This window comes from Mytilus edulis, chromosome 3 (assembly GCF_963676685.1).
Source record: "Mytilus edulis chromosome 3, xbMytEdul2.2, whole genome shotgun sequence".
Lineage (NCBI taxonomy): Eukaryota > Metazoa > Mollusca > Bivalvia > Mytilida > Mytilidae > Mytilus > Mytilus edulis.
The window spans coordinates 78,801,861-78,817,879 of NC_092346.1; the positions used below are offsets into that span (position 1 = coordinate 78,801,861).

At 31.6% G+C, this 16,019-nt stretch overlaps 2 protein-coding genes across 16 annotated transcripts in view; both read left to right on the top strand.

The window, feature by feature from the left end:
- Nucleotides 1-8,096, top strand: part of LOC139517527 (myosin-VIIa-like) — a 55,613-nt gene extending 47,517 nt beyond the window's left edge. For all 15 annotated transcript variants that reach the window (XM_071308700.1, XM_071308706.1, XM_071308699.1 and 12 more), the window contains 8 exons: nt 152-238; nt 638-744; nt 1,131-1,249; nt 1,826-1,892; nt 2,358-2,474; nt 4,321-4,404; nt 4,967-5,086; nt 5,797-8,096. In XM_071308700.1, the coding sequence (XP_071164801.1) occupies nt 152-238; nt 638-744; nt 1,131-1,249; nt 1,826-1,892; nt 2,358-2,474; nt 4,321-4,404; nt 4,967-5,086; nt 5,797-5,880 (785 nt within the window). In that variant the 3' untranslated portion in view covers nt 5,881-8,096. The remainder of the gene's footprint in view (nt 1-151; nt 239-637; nt 745-1,130; nt 1,250-1,825; nt 1,893-2,357; nt 2,475-4,320; nt 4,405-4,966; nt 5,087-5,796) is intronic.
- The window catches only part of LOC139517536 (arylacetamide deacetylase-like), a 572,982-nt gene that overhangs the window by 525,198 nt on the left and 31,765 nt on the right, over nt 1-16,019 (top strand). The gene's annotated exons all lie outside the window — the stretch shown is intronic.

A 16,019-nucleotide genomic window follows, 5' to 3' on the forward strand; every position in this document is an offset into this window, starting at 1 on the left:
AACACATAAAATGGAAATATTTTTAAACAATAGATAGAATGCATATATTATTACAACACTCTATGTATACAATTGATTTCAATGTATGTACTTTTAAAATTCCATATTGATTGAAGATAATAAACATGTATAGAATAATACTTTTTTCCAGTGATAAGTGTTCCTGAAGGAGATTTCTTCTTTGACTTTGTCAGACACTTGACAGATTGGATCAGAAAAGCCAGACCATCTAGAGATGGTAAGAACAATTGCTACAAATTTTAGGTTTAATTTTGTTGCATAAAAAACTGATTTTCTTTGACATAATCTAGCATATGTAGTCAATTTAATTGTTGAAGAACTATTAGAAAATCCCAAATACCACAAAATTTCAGTTTATTTGATGGTTTTTATATAATAATAATTTTTTTTTAGAACCATGTCAAACATATACAATTGCAATAAATGTTTTATTTTTGTTTGAACAACTTATTTATGTATAAATTTATATAAAAAAGGGGTATGAGACCTAATGAAACAACTATCCAACATAGAACAAAGATGTAAATAATGAATTTAGCATACTTTCTTGATAAAAACAAAAATCGTCTAACATGATTTAAAATCAATTAATTTTTATATAAATTTGCATATGCAGGGCAGCCACCATCTTTTACATATCAAGTATTCTTCATGAAGAAGTTATGGACTAACACCGTTCCTGGTAAAGACAGACAAGCTGATATCATCTTCCATTATCATCAGGTAATATACATCACTGCTGTTGATATAAAAAAAAACATACTAAAAAGCCATCCAATATTTTTTTATTTTACCGTTACATAGTACAATGTAACCCTGACTGTCTTTGGATAAAAAAATGCTTGTAATCAAATTTTATAAAATTTTTCATGAAGGTTTGACATAGTTACTGATGTTTAATGATGATGGAATATAGGATCCCTATTTCTTGCTTCCAAGACAAAAAGTTACTGGCTGGACAATAAATGCTGTTTCGTTGCCACCAAGATTTATAGTAATTATTAAATCTTGTGTTTTACATAACACATATTCATACATGTACATAAAGCGTTGGAATTCATTTATTTTCTATATTTTATGGAAATGACATTTGATAATATTGTTTTTAGGAATTACCCAAACTTTTGAGAGGATATCATAAATGTAGTGAAGAGGAGGCATCAATACTAGCTGCTTTGATATACAGGGTCAAGTTTGGTGATAACAAGGCTGGTTTGGCAAACATACCGTAAGTAGTAGAGCTTTAAAAACATGCCCTTGTTTCACAGAAAATCCTACAACTTAAAGAGATCATAAGTCGCAAAAACTTGTATAAACAACATTTTTTGTCATCAGCTTTTCTGTGAAACATTGGCTGGTTTTTAGATAGAGAATTTTAGTTAATGGACTTTTGGAGTACACTTTGTGTTAATGTCTGTGACTGTGTTTACAGCCAAGTCTCAGAGACTAATAAACATTCAGTCATACAATTTGGTGTGCAAATGTATCTAACAAAAACGAGCCATGTGCCATATGACGAATAATTCATGGTTGAGTGACACTGATTGTGTATTATATCTTTATTACTTACATGCATATATTAAATAACATCTTCCAAGAAAAAAAGGAGACTTTGACCAATATTTTACAGTTCACTTTGCCTGATTTTTAGATAGTTTGTTTTAGTTAAGTTTTTTAAGATACCAGTATTTGAATAAGGAAATTGATATCACATATTTTAATTATCTTTTAATTTCGGATGAGATTTTTGATATGCATATAGATATCGATATCAAATTTTATTTATAAATGTGATTTGTTTTAGGCGATTATTACGAGAGTTAGTTCCCAGTGATTTAGTAAAGAAACAATCACCAGATGACTGGAAACGGGTAAGACATAATTTTCCTTTATTGGTAAATTGGTATTATAATTTGTATTGTCAGACGGGTCTCAACATTGATTGATTGATTGTTGTTTGGTCCATTACTAATTCTGAACTTTGAAATCTGAAAAATAAATGTGACAATAAAAAAAACCACCATAAGTTGATATCTGACGAATAAAAGCAGTTGACAAGACTTGATATTAGATAGAAATGATTAGCTGTAAACAATTGCAGTGTTTATATGCTCTACAAGACACAAACAATAGACACTGTTTTTCTATTTAATAGTTTTTTTTGCCATAGTAATCTTTGAAAGATATGTTTGAAATTTTTTTTAAGTAAATACAATTTACAAATGAAAAAAAAAGAAGAAAAATCATGCCTTATGGTCAGATAACTCTTGTTTGTCCAATGATCAAAATAGTGCCGTTAGTGTTCAGTGATAAAATTTCTTGAATTTAATTTTCAGGGCATAATAACCCATTTTAACAAAAATGGTGGAATGTCTCCTGAAGATGCCAAGATTGAATTCTTAAAGGTGATTTACAAATGGCCAACATTCGGTTCTGCATTCTTTGAAGTCAAGGTAAGATATGTCAATTGACAATTTCAGATATTATACATTATATCATTTTCTCTTATATGGCATAAGTACTTACTTACATATTGTTGAACTTAAAGCTAAAAAAATTCATATGAGAAATACGTACTTTTTTTAAATAACTCTTGAACAAGTGTACAGTAAAACCTGTATAAACCGGCCGGCTACGGGATTTTGAAAAAGGGCCGGTTTGGACAGTGAGCCGGTTTATTCAGGTTTCCGTTTTGACCGGAAGTTAATGACTTGTGAAGTCCGATATTTTGCATGTAAACGTTCTCTCTGTCAGATTGTAAATTATATCTAATAAATTAGAATACTTTCACTTCGTTTTTCATTGTTTGCATTTGCATCATAATACTCGCGTTGTTTGGATTGTGAGACGAGAATTTCGATTTTCTTCCATGATCGTTAATTTGAAACGTTTGAATTCCATGGCCGATTAAAAAGCCAGAATATTATCAAACATAATGTCATCCCTATCGAAACGTTGTCGTACAGTGTACAATATCAATTAATTGTTGCCATCCGGGTGTTTTTCATTATCAAGGTCATGTGTTTAGGGGTTCACAACAAGGAACCCAGGATTTCGAAATCACAATTTAAATTTCTTACTCCGCGATTTTTTAAATTTGATCATCCATGTTACAACATAAGTTCAATCAGAGATATATTCGATGTGTCTTTTCGTTTAATTGACACGTTTATAATGTTTTAATAAATCATACAGCTCACTCCTGTACGATTGTCAGTTCACAGTTTAACACCTGACTAATTGATTATCCTGAAAAGCCATATTATATAAATAGATATGTTTTGATTGCATATCGATTTTTAAATTAATTGGACAAACCGGTTTTGACAGGTCATAATTAATGTAATTAAGAGTATTGGGACTGCATAATTAGACCGGAATTCGGAATACACAGGGTCCGGTTTACAAAGGGTATTTTAACAAACACTTTGAAGGGGAAAAAATGGGACTTTCATTTTCGGCCGGAATGGCCAGGAAACCGGTTTATTCAGGGTCCGGTTTAATCAGGTTTGACTGTATATTGAATTTGCACTTACATTTTCATGGCACATGAATATGGTATGCTAAATGAAAAGAAGAAAAAAATCATTAAAACAATATTAGAAAAATAGACAAGACATGACCATGTGGAAGAAGATGGAAAATCGCTCTGAAAAATTAAGATTGAACAATAATTTCTGGTGCTTTGGAAAGGTTAGCAGGCTGTGGTTTTTATGCCCCATTTATGGGCATTATGTTTTCTAGTCTGTGTGTCCATTTGTCTGTCTGTTCCTTCATTAATCCATCTGTCTGTCCAGCTTCAGATTAAAAGTTTTTATGCCCCATTTATGGACATTATGTTTCTAGTCTGTGTGTCGGTTTGTCCATCTGTCTGTCCCACTTCAGGTTAAAGTTTTTGGTTGAGGTAGTTTTTGATGAAGTTGGACGTCCAATCAACTTGAAACTTAGTACACATGTTCCCTATGATATGATCTTTCTAATTTTAATGCCAAATTAGAGTTAATACCCAATTTTCACAGTTCACTGAACATAGAAAATGATAGTGCCGATGGGGTATTTGCTGTGGTTTTATAATAATGTTGCTCATGATGTCCAGCAGTTCATTTGTATGAAATGACATAGAGATTGTGACTTTGACAGAACAATCAGTGGTTATCATTATCAGATATTTGAGAATGACCAATTAAATCTGTTGGTGACAATTGGAAGGGAAAAAAATATATGATTCAAAATTTAATATTAAGTAAAATGCATTTTCAGTATGTGATTATAAGAAAGTTTTATATTTTTATCTTACAGCAACAGACAGAGCCTCAGTATCCAGAGATTTTATTAATTGCAATTAACAAAAATGGAATGAATCTAATTGATCCTAAATCAAAGGTATGGGATTTATTTATTGTCTCTGACTGTCTCACCAGTAATGTGTTATATCTACTGTGTGCAATTAAAAATAAGAAAATCCTGTTTCATTCTTTACTAGTTTGGGTATTTAAAAAATCCATTTTGACAACAACTGACAAGAAAATGGCAAAAAGCTTTTTATTTTTTAAACACTGGTAAAAAATCCATTTTTACCCACAATAACAGGAAAATGGCAAAAAGCTTTTATTTTTAAACAGTGGTATATTTTATTGACTAAATTCCATTGAGTTTCACATAATACAATTTATAAGCAATCGCTGAATATTTATTATGTCATTAAATGATTCACAAAAGTTTACTAATTTGTTTACTATTTTAAATAGATCTTCTTACTTTTATATTAACCTCAAAGATTACATGAAATTGCAAATCCTGACTATAAAGTTATATTTCAATAGAAAAGAAAACTAAAATTATCTAGGATATTAAAATGTAGACACAACTGCTTATGAAATATAAAACAAAGCATAATATCTGATCTTCTTGCAAATTAATCTATAAACTGTCTTCCTTTTTCCAGGATATCCTAGCCACACATCCCTTTACAAAGATATCAAACTGGAGTAGTGGTAATACTTATTTCCATACAACTATTGGTAACTTAGTACGAGGAAGTAAATTGTTGTGTGAAACATCATTGGTAAGTTGTAGGGAAAGTCACTGTATAGTAAGGGGAAGTAATCAAGAAAGGAAAATATACTGTCAATGGTTGTTGCAAAAAAGGAAAAGACCAATAGATAAGCAACAATACACACAACACAGCATAGTAAACTAAAGACTGAGCAACAAAAAAACCACAAAGAACTGGAAGGGTAAACACTTGCTCTATATGTGGCACCCACCTGGTTGCTCATCTAAGAATAAAATCTGTTGATAAATATAAGAACAAGAAGATGTTGTATGATTACTGATGCAACAACTCTCCACTAGAGATCAAATGACATAGAAGTTAACAATTTGTATACAAACACTCATACCACATCCTATTTATAAAAAAAGTAATTGGATAGGTCACATTCATGTGAAACATTATTGGTAAGTTTAAGAGTAACAAAAACACTATGGGTAACCTAGTATGAGGAATATAATTGCTGTACATATTCTACTGTCATACTATATTCTTCAAGAGAAAAAAACACATATTTATTTATAGAAAAGTAAAGAAAGATTTATGAACTTTAAATTAACAAACAATTTTGATGGAGAACTTACACCATAAATGTACAATGCTATATTTCTTTTTATTATTTTAGGGTTATAAGATGGATGATCTGTTGACCTCATACATTAATTTAATGTTGAATAATTGCACCATTATGTACCTCACTATATTTATTTTTATTATTTCAGGGTTATAAGATGGATGATCTGTTGACCTCGTACATTAGTTTAATGTTGACAAATATGAATCGTCAAAAGACAATAAAGAAGTGAACTTCAATAGATCAAATCAAGAGAGAAATAAAGACTGTCTCTGAGAATGACAGGGTTTTTGAACAGGACAAGTTTCTGTAATGGGCTGTGATGATTAATTTTTTCAATGTAAAATAAATTTTACAACTTAATTTTTCTTTAAAAAAGTTAAAATGGCCAGAGTAGATGTGATATGGACAACAGATGTAGAATTGTAGAATTCTTGTATCATGAAAAACAGTGCTGTTTTGACTACAAACATGCATATTAGTAAACTTGCAAACTATCTTTTTGGTTTTGAAGTTGAAAAGTTTAAAATGAACCATTGAACTTTCCCCCCTATTTCATTCATTTAAACATATATATTATTTTATAAGCAGGAAAAATTGTCTAAATTGTAGTAGTCATTAGACTGTGTTAAATGAATTACAAAAGTAGTTTAAATTGTATGATTGCCTTGACCAGATATACACACTTCAGTCACACAAAAACATATGTAAACATTGTGTTTTGATAATATATTCATCAAGACGTATTTCATTGCATTCCTTTCCGTGGTTTCCCCTATATATACCTGTGATTTAAAATGTTAGTTTTAAATATATTGATTAGGTATATGATTGAATCATCCATATACAATTTCAGCACATGTTGACAGAACATTCCAGTTCCAAGTATTTCCCTCTTTTCTTTTTGTGGGGAAGAGAGATATTTGAGTTAAGATAGATAAATTGTACTGACTAGGCAAGCATAACATTGGAGTGTGATGTCATATATAAAGGCAGTTTATGGTCTCTTCACACTGCTACAGTTTTTAACTTACCAAAGTGTTTAACATATGAAGATACCATCAACATATTATATCTAACAATAAAAGCATGACCTCATGACTTACATAAAGTACAAGTGTGTCTCCTTAGCTCAAGATTTGTTATTTTGTATTATGTTTATGTTTTGTTTACTTGCTGTTTGTTTTTGTTCTATATTTTTTTGTTTAGTGTTTACTATATGCAATCATTTAAATTTGTCAAAACATATCTTTAGAAGATTATTGAGCTTTTAGAAAAGCTATGATTGGTCTTTAAAAGAAGAACATGTTTAAGTTTTAGCAAACATTCCAAGAAACCTGTATCATGTTTTAAAAATATATGTATTCAATTGCCTAATTAATATAATGAAATCCAGGTAGGACATGATTTTATCCATATCTTGCAGTGCGATATATATTTAATATTTACTTATAAGATTCTGTTTTGTAATATTGCAAAAGTTGTTATTTGCTATCATATTATTTTCTGAACAGTTGTGTACACAGCTACTTTTGCATAGGTACTATTTCTGTACTGAAAATCTGTAGTACTGGAAATTTACTTCTAATATTTAGTACTATTTCTTTACTTTAGAATTATTGTAATATTTAGATACTTGTATTTTCCAGTACTTGATTTGTACTTAGAATATTGATACAAAAATGATACCAAAAATGATCACAGTATTCCATGTTAAACATCATAACTTTAAGAGATTTGAAATAGACAAACTTTCAAAATGCTGAAAATATGACCGTACAACCACAAATTTGTAGTTTTTAATTTCAAGTACAAATCAAGTACTGTAAAGTACGAGTACCTAAATATTACATGATTCTTAAGTAACAAAAAAGTACTGAATATTAAAAGTAGATTTCCAGTACTACAGATTTTTGGTACAGAAATAGTACCTATGCAAAAGTAGCTGTGTAGCATTGCTACAACTGATTTGTTAAAAAATTCTGGAAAAATGACATTGATGCTAAGTAGAAACTGGCTTTTACTAAAGTCTTATATAATCTAGAAAAAAAATCATTGGTTTTCTGTACAAAAGGAATAGTTGAAGTTCATTGCAGACTTGTAATTGATTCTTTCAAGTTCCCTTCATCTTGTTTTGTGTTTTACAGTGTATGAAATTCATGTGATATTAATTGTTTACAGACATATCAAAATACATAATAGTGATATTTTAAATCATATGACATTATACATAGCCATTATATTTCTAACATTGAAGGGTGATATATATATAGTTATATATATATTTGTGACAAAAGTACATATCTATAAATTTTTATTTTATACAATTGTTATCATGACAGTAACTAACATTTGGTTGTGACTGAATTTGTAAAATTTGAACTATAATTATACAGTTGATAATTTATATAAAATAATTCACATCTTAATAAAGTATTTATTAAATAATTTTCTAAGTTTTGTGCTTATTATTTCATTTAGTCATCAGCAATTTGTGACTTAAAAGGACCTGGTACCTGTTTCCATTTTTTTGTTAACCCCTTCCACCAAATGCTATAACAGTTTTAAGGTTTTTTCTAGGAACCACCCTGTCCACCTGTCAATGTGCCTTATAAGCAAAGCTCCTCCTAGATAGAGATGTAAATAGATTTTGATGTTCCTTGTAAGCAAAGCTCCTCCTAGATAGAGATATAAATAGATTTTGATGTTCCTTGTAAGCAAAGCTCCTCCTAGATAGAGATATAAATAGATTTTGATGTTCCTTGTAAGCAAAGCTCCTCCTAGATAGAGATATAAATAGATTTTGATGTGCCTTGTAAGCAAAGCTCCTCCTAGATAGAGATATAAATAGATTTTGATGTTCCTTGCAAGCAAAGCTCCTCCTAGATAGAGATATAAATAGATTTTGATGTTCCTTGTAAGCAAAGCTCCTCCTAGATAGAGATATAAATAGATTTTGATGTTCCTTGTAAGCAAAGCTCCTCCTAGATAGAGATATAAATAGATTTTGATGTTCCTTGTAAGCAAAGCTCCTCCTAGATAGAGATATAAATAGATTTTGATGTTCCTTGTAAGCAAAGCTCCTCCTAGATAGAGATATAAATAGATTTTGATGTGCCTTGTAAGCAAAGCTCCTAGATAGAGATATAAATAGATTTTGATGTGCCTTGTAAGCAAAGCTCCTCCTAGATAGAGATATAAATAGATTTTGATGTGCCTTGTAAGCAAAGCTCCTCCTAGAGAGAGATAAATTGATTTTGATGTTCCTTGTAAGCAAAGCTCCTCCTAGAGAGAGATAAATTGATTTTGATGTTCCTTGTAAGCAAAGCTCCTCCTAGAAAGATTGAGAGATTTTGATGTTCCTTGTAAGCAAAGCTCCTCCTAGAAAGATTGAGAGATTTTGATGTGCCTTGTAAGCAAAGCTCCTCCTAGAAAGATAGAGAGATTTTGATGTGCAATGTAAGCAAAGCTCCTTCTAGAGAGATAGAGAGATTTCGATGTGCAATGTAAGCAAAGCTCCTTCTAGAGAGAGGGACATATATTGATGTTCCTTCTAAGCAAAGCTCCTAATAGAGAGATAGATGTATTTTGATATGCTTTGTAAGCAAAGCTCTTCCTAGAGATATAGATTTTAATGAAGCTTTACATAGTTGTAGAACCTGACAATATGCACGAAGTGATAAAATCCCAGTCCAACATGCTAATGTTTCAGATGATGAACTGCAATACATTAGCTGTTGCTTTTCCTTTTGTGTGTTCTTTCTGTGCATGTACTGATTTTCTGTTTTGTGGATGGATACCTCCCATATCCTTTGTTTTTCTATTTATGGGAAGATAATAGAATTTACTTACTTTAGAAATATTGCAATGTGTGGTAAACATGTAAACTCCTTTATGACAGTTAGAGGCACATTGACCAAACTTACACAGTTGTAGAACACTACCTCAGGATATGCATAAAGGAATTTCATAATTGTAATATGTAGAAATAACTTCTTAGCACCACATCTAAATGGCCTGACTAAGGTGTAACTTTTTTGTAAGTTAACTTTCTATTCTATTTTTACCATGACATATTGTAGCCTGTTTTTCAATTTGTTCATCTATCCATTGTCCATATGTATGCCAATGTGTTGTATAAAAGCTCAAATTTGCTTTGTCCAATTCTAAGATTTTATCATTGTCCAACATAGTATTTAGAAATAACTTCTAAGCCCAACACCTAACTGGCCTAAATTGGGTGTTATCCTTTTGTAAGTTAACTCTGTTCTATTGTTTACCATGACATATGATAAACTGTAGTCTGTCTTTCCATTTGTACATTTATCCGTCGATCCATCTGTACATCTATTCGTCGAACCACCTGTATGCCAATGTGTGGTATAATAGCTCAAATTCTAACATTTTAACAGAACATTAGGAATGACTGAAGATATAAGGTATGTTTACACATATTGCATACTAACTCAAGTTTCTTTTGATCAGTTTACTCAAAACTGTATGCTGTTTGTTTGGATTAATTAATAAAGCTCCTTGATAAAAGAAAATGCCTGTACCAAGTCAGGAATATGACAGTTGTTATCCATTCGTTTGATCTGTTTGAGCTTTTGATTTTGCCATTTGATAAGGACTTTCTGTTTTGAATTTTCCCTGGAGTTTTGTAATTTTGTTATTTTACTGTTTACACAAAACACAACATAACAAAAAGGGTGTGATCTCATGTTCTCCGGAATGGTAAGATTGTAAAGATATTTGCTTTTTGAAAAATCCTTTAAAAATGTGCACCGTCAACATGATATACCAGTAGTTAACAATATTTCAGATAGATAATTTTAAAAACCTTTAGCAGTCAAAGTGTAAATAAGAATTTATAACAAAAAATAAAAAAAATATTTTAACATCCATTTGTTGCAATGAAATAATACCAAAATACGTAGTTGAAATTATGTGTAAAATCTATCTGTCTTATGCATTGGAATTAAATCTAAAATATCTTAACTATGTTGGGGTTCGTGTTGTTTATTCTTTAGTTTTCTATGTTGTGTCGTGTGTGCTGTTGTTTGTTTGTCTTTTTTCATTTTTAGCCATGGCGTTGTCAGTTTGTTTTAGATTTATGAGTTTGACTGCCCCTTTGGTATCTTTCGTCCCTCTTTTAAAGAAAAACTAAATTTAAAAACAGTCATAGCTTCAAAAATCAGAACTGTTTATATTATAATTGCTTTTGAAATAATTTTCTTTGAATTTCAAAAAGCGAGACATAGGTATGCTGTTTCCAGCATCGGCGGTGGCGTCAACAATGTATTAGTTTGTGATTAGGTCTAGTTGTCGAGCCTGCAACTTTTGTTGCAGAAAGCTCGACATAGGTATAGTGATCCGGCGGCGGCTACGGCGGCGGCGGTGTTAGCTAACTTCTTAAAAGCTTTATATTTTAGAAGGTGGAAGACCTGGATGCTTCATACTTTGTATATAGATACCTCATGTTACGAAGTTTCCGTCAGTCACATGTCCAATGTCCTTGACCTCATTTTCATGGTTCAGTGACCACTTGAAAAAAAGTTAAGATTTTTTGTAATGTTGAATTCTCTCGTATTATAAGTAATAGGATAACTATATTTGATATGTGCGTACCTTGAAAGGTCCTCATGTCTGTCAGACAGTTTTCACTTGACCTCGACCTTATTTCATGGATCAGTGAACAAGGTTAAGTTTTGGTGGTCAAGTCCATATCTCAGATACTACAAGCAATAGGGCTAGTATATTCAGTGTATGGAAGGACTGTAAGGTGTACATGTCCAACTGGCAGGTGTCATCTGACCTTGACCTCATTTTCATGGTTCAGTGGTTATAGTTAAATTTTTGTGTTTTGGTCTGTTTTTCTCATACTATATGCAATAGGTCTACTATATTTGTTGTATGGAATGATTGTAAGGTGTACCTATCTAGCGGGCAGATGTCATGTGACCTTGACCTCATTTTCATGGTTCGGTGGTCAAAGTTAAGTTTTTGAGTTTTGGTCTTTTTATCTAATACTATATGCCGTAGGTCATCTATATTTGGTGTATGGAAATATTTTATGATCTTTATGTCAGTCGCGCAGGTTTTATTTGACCTTGACCTCATTTTCACGGTTCATTGCACAGTGTTAAGTTTCTGTGTTTTGGTCTATTTTTCTTAAACTATAAGTAATAGGTCAACTATATATGTTGTATAGAAGCATTGTTAGCTGTACATGTCTGCCTGGCATGGTTCATCTGACCTTGACCTCATTTTCAAGGTTCATAGGTCTTTGTTTAGTTATCTTGGTTAATGTTAAGTTTATGTGGCAGTTGTATTAAAGCTTAGCTTTATACTTAGGACTATCAACATAATATCAATGATTAGTATAGAAGGCGAGACATTTCAGCGTGTGCACTCTTGTTTTTATATAAGCTTTGGATTTCAAATATTTTGGCCACGAGCATCACTGAAGAGACAAGTATTGTCGAAATGCGCATCTGGTGCAAGAAAATTGGTACCGTTAATTTTATTATGGTGAACCACAAGTTGCAGGTCAATGATATTTGGTATGCAGTTGCATAATCATTGGCTCATCTCATTTACACGGAGATTATTTGACCTGATTCATCGACTTTGAATATTTGCATATCTTACATGTTAAAGTATTGCTATTTTATTTTCAACATTTACATCATCATCATTTACATCATCAAAATTGCAAAAAAGGCGAGACATATCTCTGAGATAAAACCTCTTTTGTTTACTTATTTGAACAAATTTATACAACTGTATAGACAAATTTTTATTGAACAAAGTGATTATAAAATGAAAGAATATTAGTACATATGGACATATTTAGCTTTTTATTTTGTCGGCACTGCCTGTACATCTAGTATGTTACTTTAGGAGGCATTTTGACTTACCTTGTTTGTATTGAATAAATAGGCACACCCATGTTTTATATGGTAATGAATGTAAAAATGATACGTTTTCTTGTTTACACATGATCTATTAATTCAAGTAATTTTAACAGCTGAAATCAACTCTTTTGTCGTAAAGTTTTGTTTTCAACCGACCCTTATTATCAATTTCTAGATGTAAGTCAAGATATGAGGAAGACTTAACTATATCTGTTGTATCCTTTATCTGTAATTCGATGGGATAGATGCGTTAAACATAGTCACCAAATTTTGAATTATTAAGTGAGAGAACATAAACTATATAGCGGAAAGTAGAGTTAAAGGATATTGCTAACCACTTAAGAAACCCTTCACATGTATACCACACAATAAGCAGTTCAATTCTGAATACATCAATCTCGAATTTCTTTTAATGAGTGATATACACTAGCTGATCAAAGTCCAATCTGCATAAATGAAGTCATCGAACAATCGGTGCTTACTGTGATGTAATAACATAAGCATTGTGACGGAAGAGTGAACGGATTCGAAAGTAGTCTAGATGTATAGTGACTTGTTTTCATCGACTCCGTTTGGTAAAAATGGACGCCATATAGGTCAATACATCTCTATACTCTATAGACAAAGTACATACGCAAAATGATAGAGAAAGACATGAATACAAAATTGACTATAGCTTAATAATACAATGGCGTTGTGTATAAGTACCTAGGCACGCCAAAAGTATATTACCAAAAAATGGACTAAACAGTAAAGATTATTTATTAAAATGTACAAGGACAAATAAAAAGAACACGAAATTATAGAACCAGAATAAAGAGATGTTAGAAAAACAGTGAACAGCTCAAATTACTAAAATGAAAGTGAATGTTGATATAAACAGATGATCTTGTTCTTTTCATCAATGTAGGGTTCTCCCATGTAGGCATATGTTACGATCCAGAGGTAAAACAAGAAGATCTATTTTCTGTATTCAAACAACACGGAACAAGAGCAAGATACCATTCAGGGACAGAAAATCTACTTATTTCAGATAAAGTAGATATTCAACTGCCAGCCGTAATAAAAAAAAAGAGTATTGAATTTCCAGGGGAATGGTATAGAACCAAAAAACATTAGAGCAAGAGTAGTTGTTTATCCTTTGAAGGATAAAGTTCAAAGTAAATTGAGACTCTTTTACGTGAGGTAGATTGCTGCTAAAACTGAATGTTGATATATTTTTTAATCACAGAAAACTTAGTTGTAAGAGCTTGCCTACTCATCTTGTTTGGACCTTTTAGTCAACATCTATAATACTAAAATAACGAGGTCCAATTTGTCAGCCGTCATCGGGTAAAAACGACAAATCAAAGAATTCAATTTTATATATAGCCAATATAGGATAATGGTGTTGATTAAAATTACACCACCCCATACCCTTTTGTTTTCCGCATAATTAATAGTGGCAATAATTAACGAGTTCCGGGTCGAATCCGATACCGATACCAATAGTATATTCACCCGTTACCTATTACATTATCTATATACGTTCCGCATCTGACAGGCGCACCACCAAACGGTATATTTCGAATTTTGCTAAAAACACGGGTCATAATTACAGGGTTGCAGTACTATTCAATCATTGACAAATTGTTCCCTATTGTAGTATATAATCAGTAAGACTTTATAAGATGACAATACGAATACTAAAATTCTGGACTTAAAATAAGGCGTATAAGCAGTTTTCAATTTGTTAGCGGGCATGACGTAAAACAGCTAATCAAAGGATTCAACTTTATTTATAACTAATATAGGACAATGCTGTTGATAAAAAAATACTCCCTTCCAGGACCTTTTGTTTTTCAAATAATTTATATTACCAATAATTGAGAAGTTCCAGGTCGACGGGTTCAACTCATAGTTATATACTTTAATTCAGTCACGGACCCGAGATATCACGGGTGTGTTCTAGTTGATCTAATAAAGAAGTATTATGACTCAGATGCATGGAGACCTGTCCAATATGCCAACTTAAAAAACTTCAAAGAATTCCGTGTTCATTTTCTAAATGTGAGATAAGAAAGTAGACACTATTGGACCAAGATTTGTACGGTAAGAGTGATGATACAATACCAGTATGCTCGTTAACTGCTACGATCGATCCACCAAACAATTATAGAGATTGTCCCACCTCCTTAAATGCCAATCATAATGACCAAATTACTCATCATCTTCAGTCTTGCATAAAAGAGGGACGAAAGATACCAGAGGGATAGTCAAACTCATAAATCGAAAATAAACTGACAGCGCCATGTCTAAAGATAAAAAGACAGACAAATAATGGTACATTAGACACCACATAAAAACTAAAGACTAAACAACACGAACACCACCAAAAGCTGGGGGTGATCGCAGGTGCTGCGGAAGTGTAAGCAGATCCTGCTCCACATGTGACACCCGTCAAGTATACACACCTTTCAATATACATCTCAATACAAAAAAATTGACCTCATAATTGAACACACACGTGTATATATATATGTTTTCGTAAGTTTTCTGTGATTAAAAAATATATATAGCCGCTAGATTAAAACTGACGAGGAAAGGTAACACACGTCCAGCGAAAGCTTTTTTTTTGAGAGCCCAGGTGGTCGTGTGGTCTAGCGGGACGGCTGCAGTGCAGGCGATTTGGTGTCACGATATCACAGTAGCATAGGTTCGAATCCCGGCGAGGGAAGAACCAAAAATTTGCGAAAGCAAATTTACAGATCTAACATTGTTGGGTTGATGTTTAGACGAGTTGTATATATATAAGTGCCTAGAAAATCAAGTAGATTTGATTCGTAACTTCCTCCCCGGCGCCGGGGCTGGAATATATATATATATATATATATACAGAGAGAGAGAAATGATAGGTTAATTCATTGTCTATTTCTATTGATCTACACTACACAAAGTGGTTGCATAATCATGTTTATGTCTGAAAGATAAATGATTAAGAAATAACAAGATCTTTTTTTTTATATCCATCTGAAGCTCATCTATATTCAATGTAGATATAGATGAGCTTCAGATGGATATAAACAAGATCTTGAAAAATCTCGAAAAATATTCAAGTAAAGTCTTTATTTTGACTAAATAAATCTGTGCAATCAGCATCTGTAAATATTGCGAACAAAAGAAATTTTTACACGGTGTAATCTAGCTGATCTTGGTCAAGGTATTTTTACTTTTGTCTGTTCTATTGTCCCATTGAATAAATTATACAATACCTTTTGTTTTCTGTGTAATTTATTCACTGAATTTTTTTTTTCTGAGAGAAATCCATCACTTATTGGCTAATTAACCGGAGTAAAAACAATGATCTTTTAGTCGAGGAAAAAACATATATTTACTCACTAACTGCATGTGATTTAATATATTTTCAATCTGTTTAATGTGAAATCGGATTAAAAAATTAAAAGGTGATTTCTGA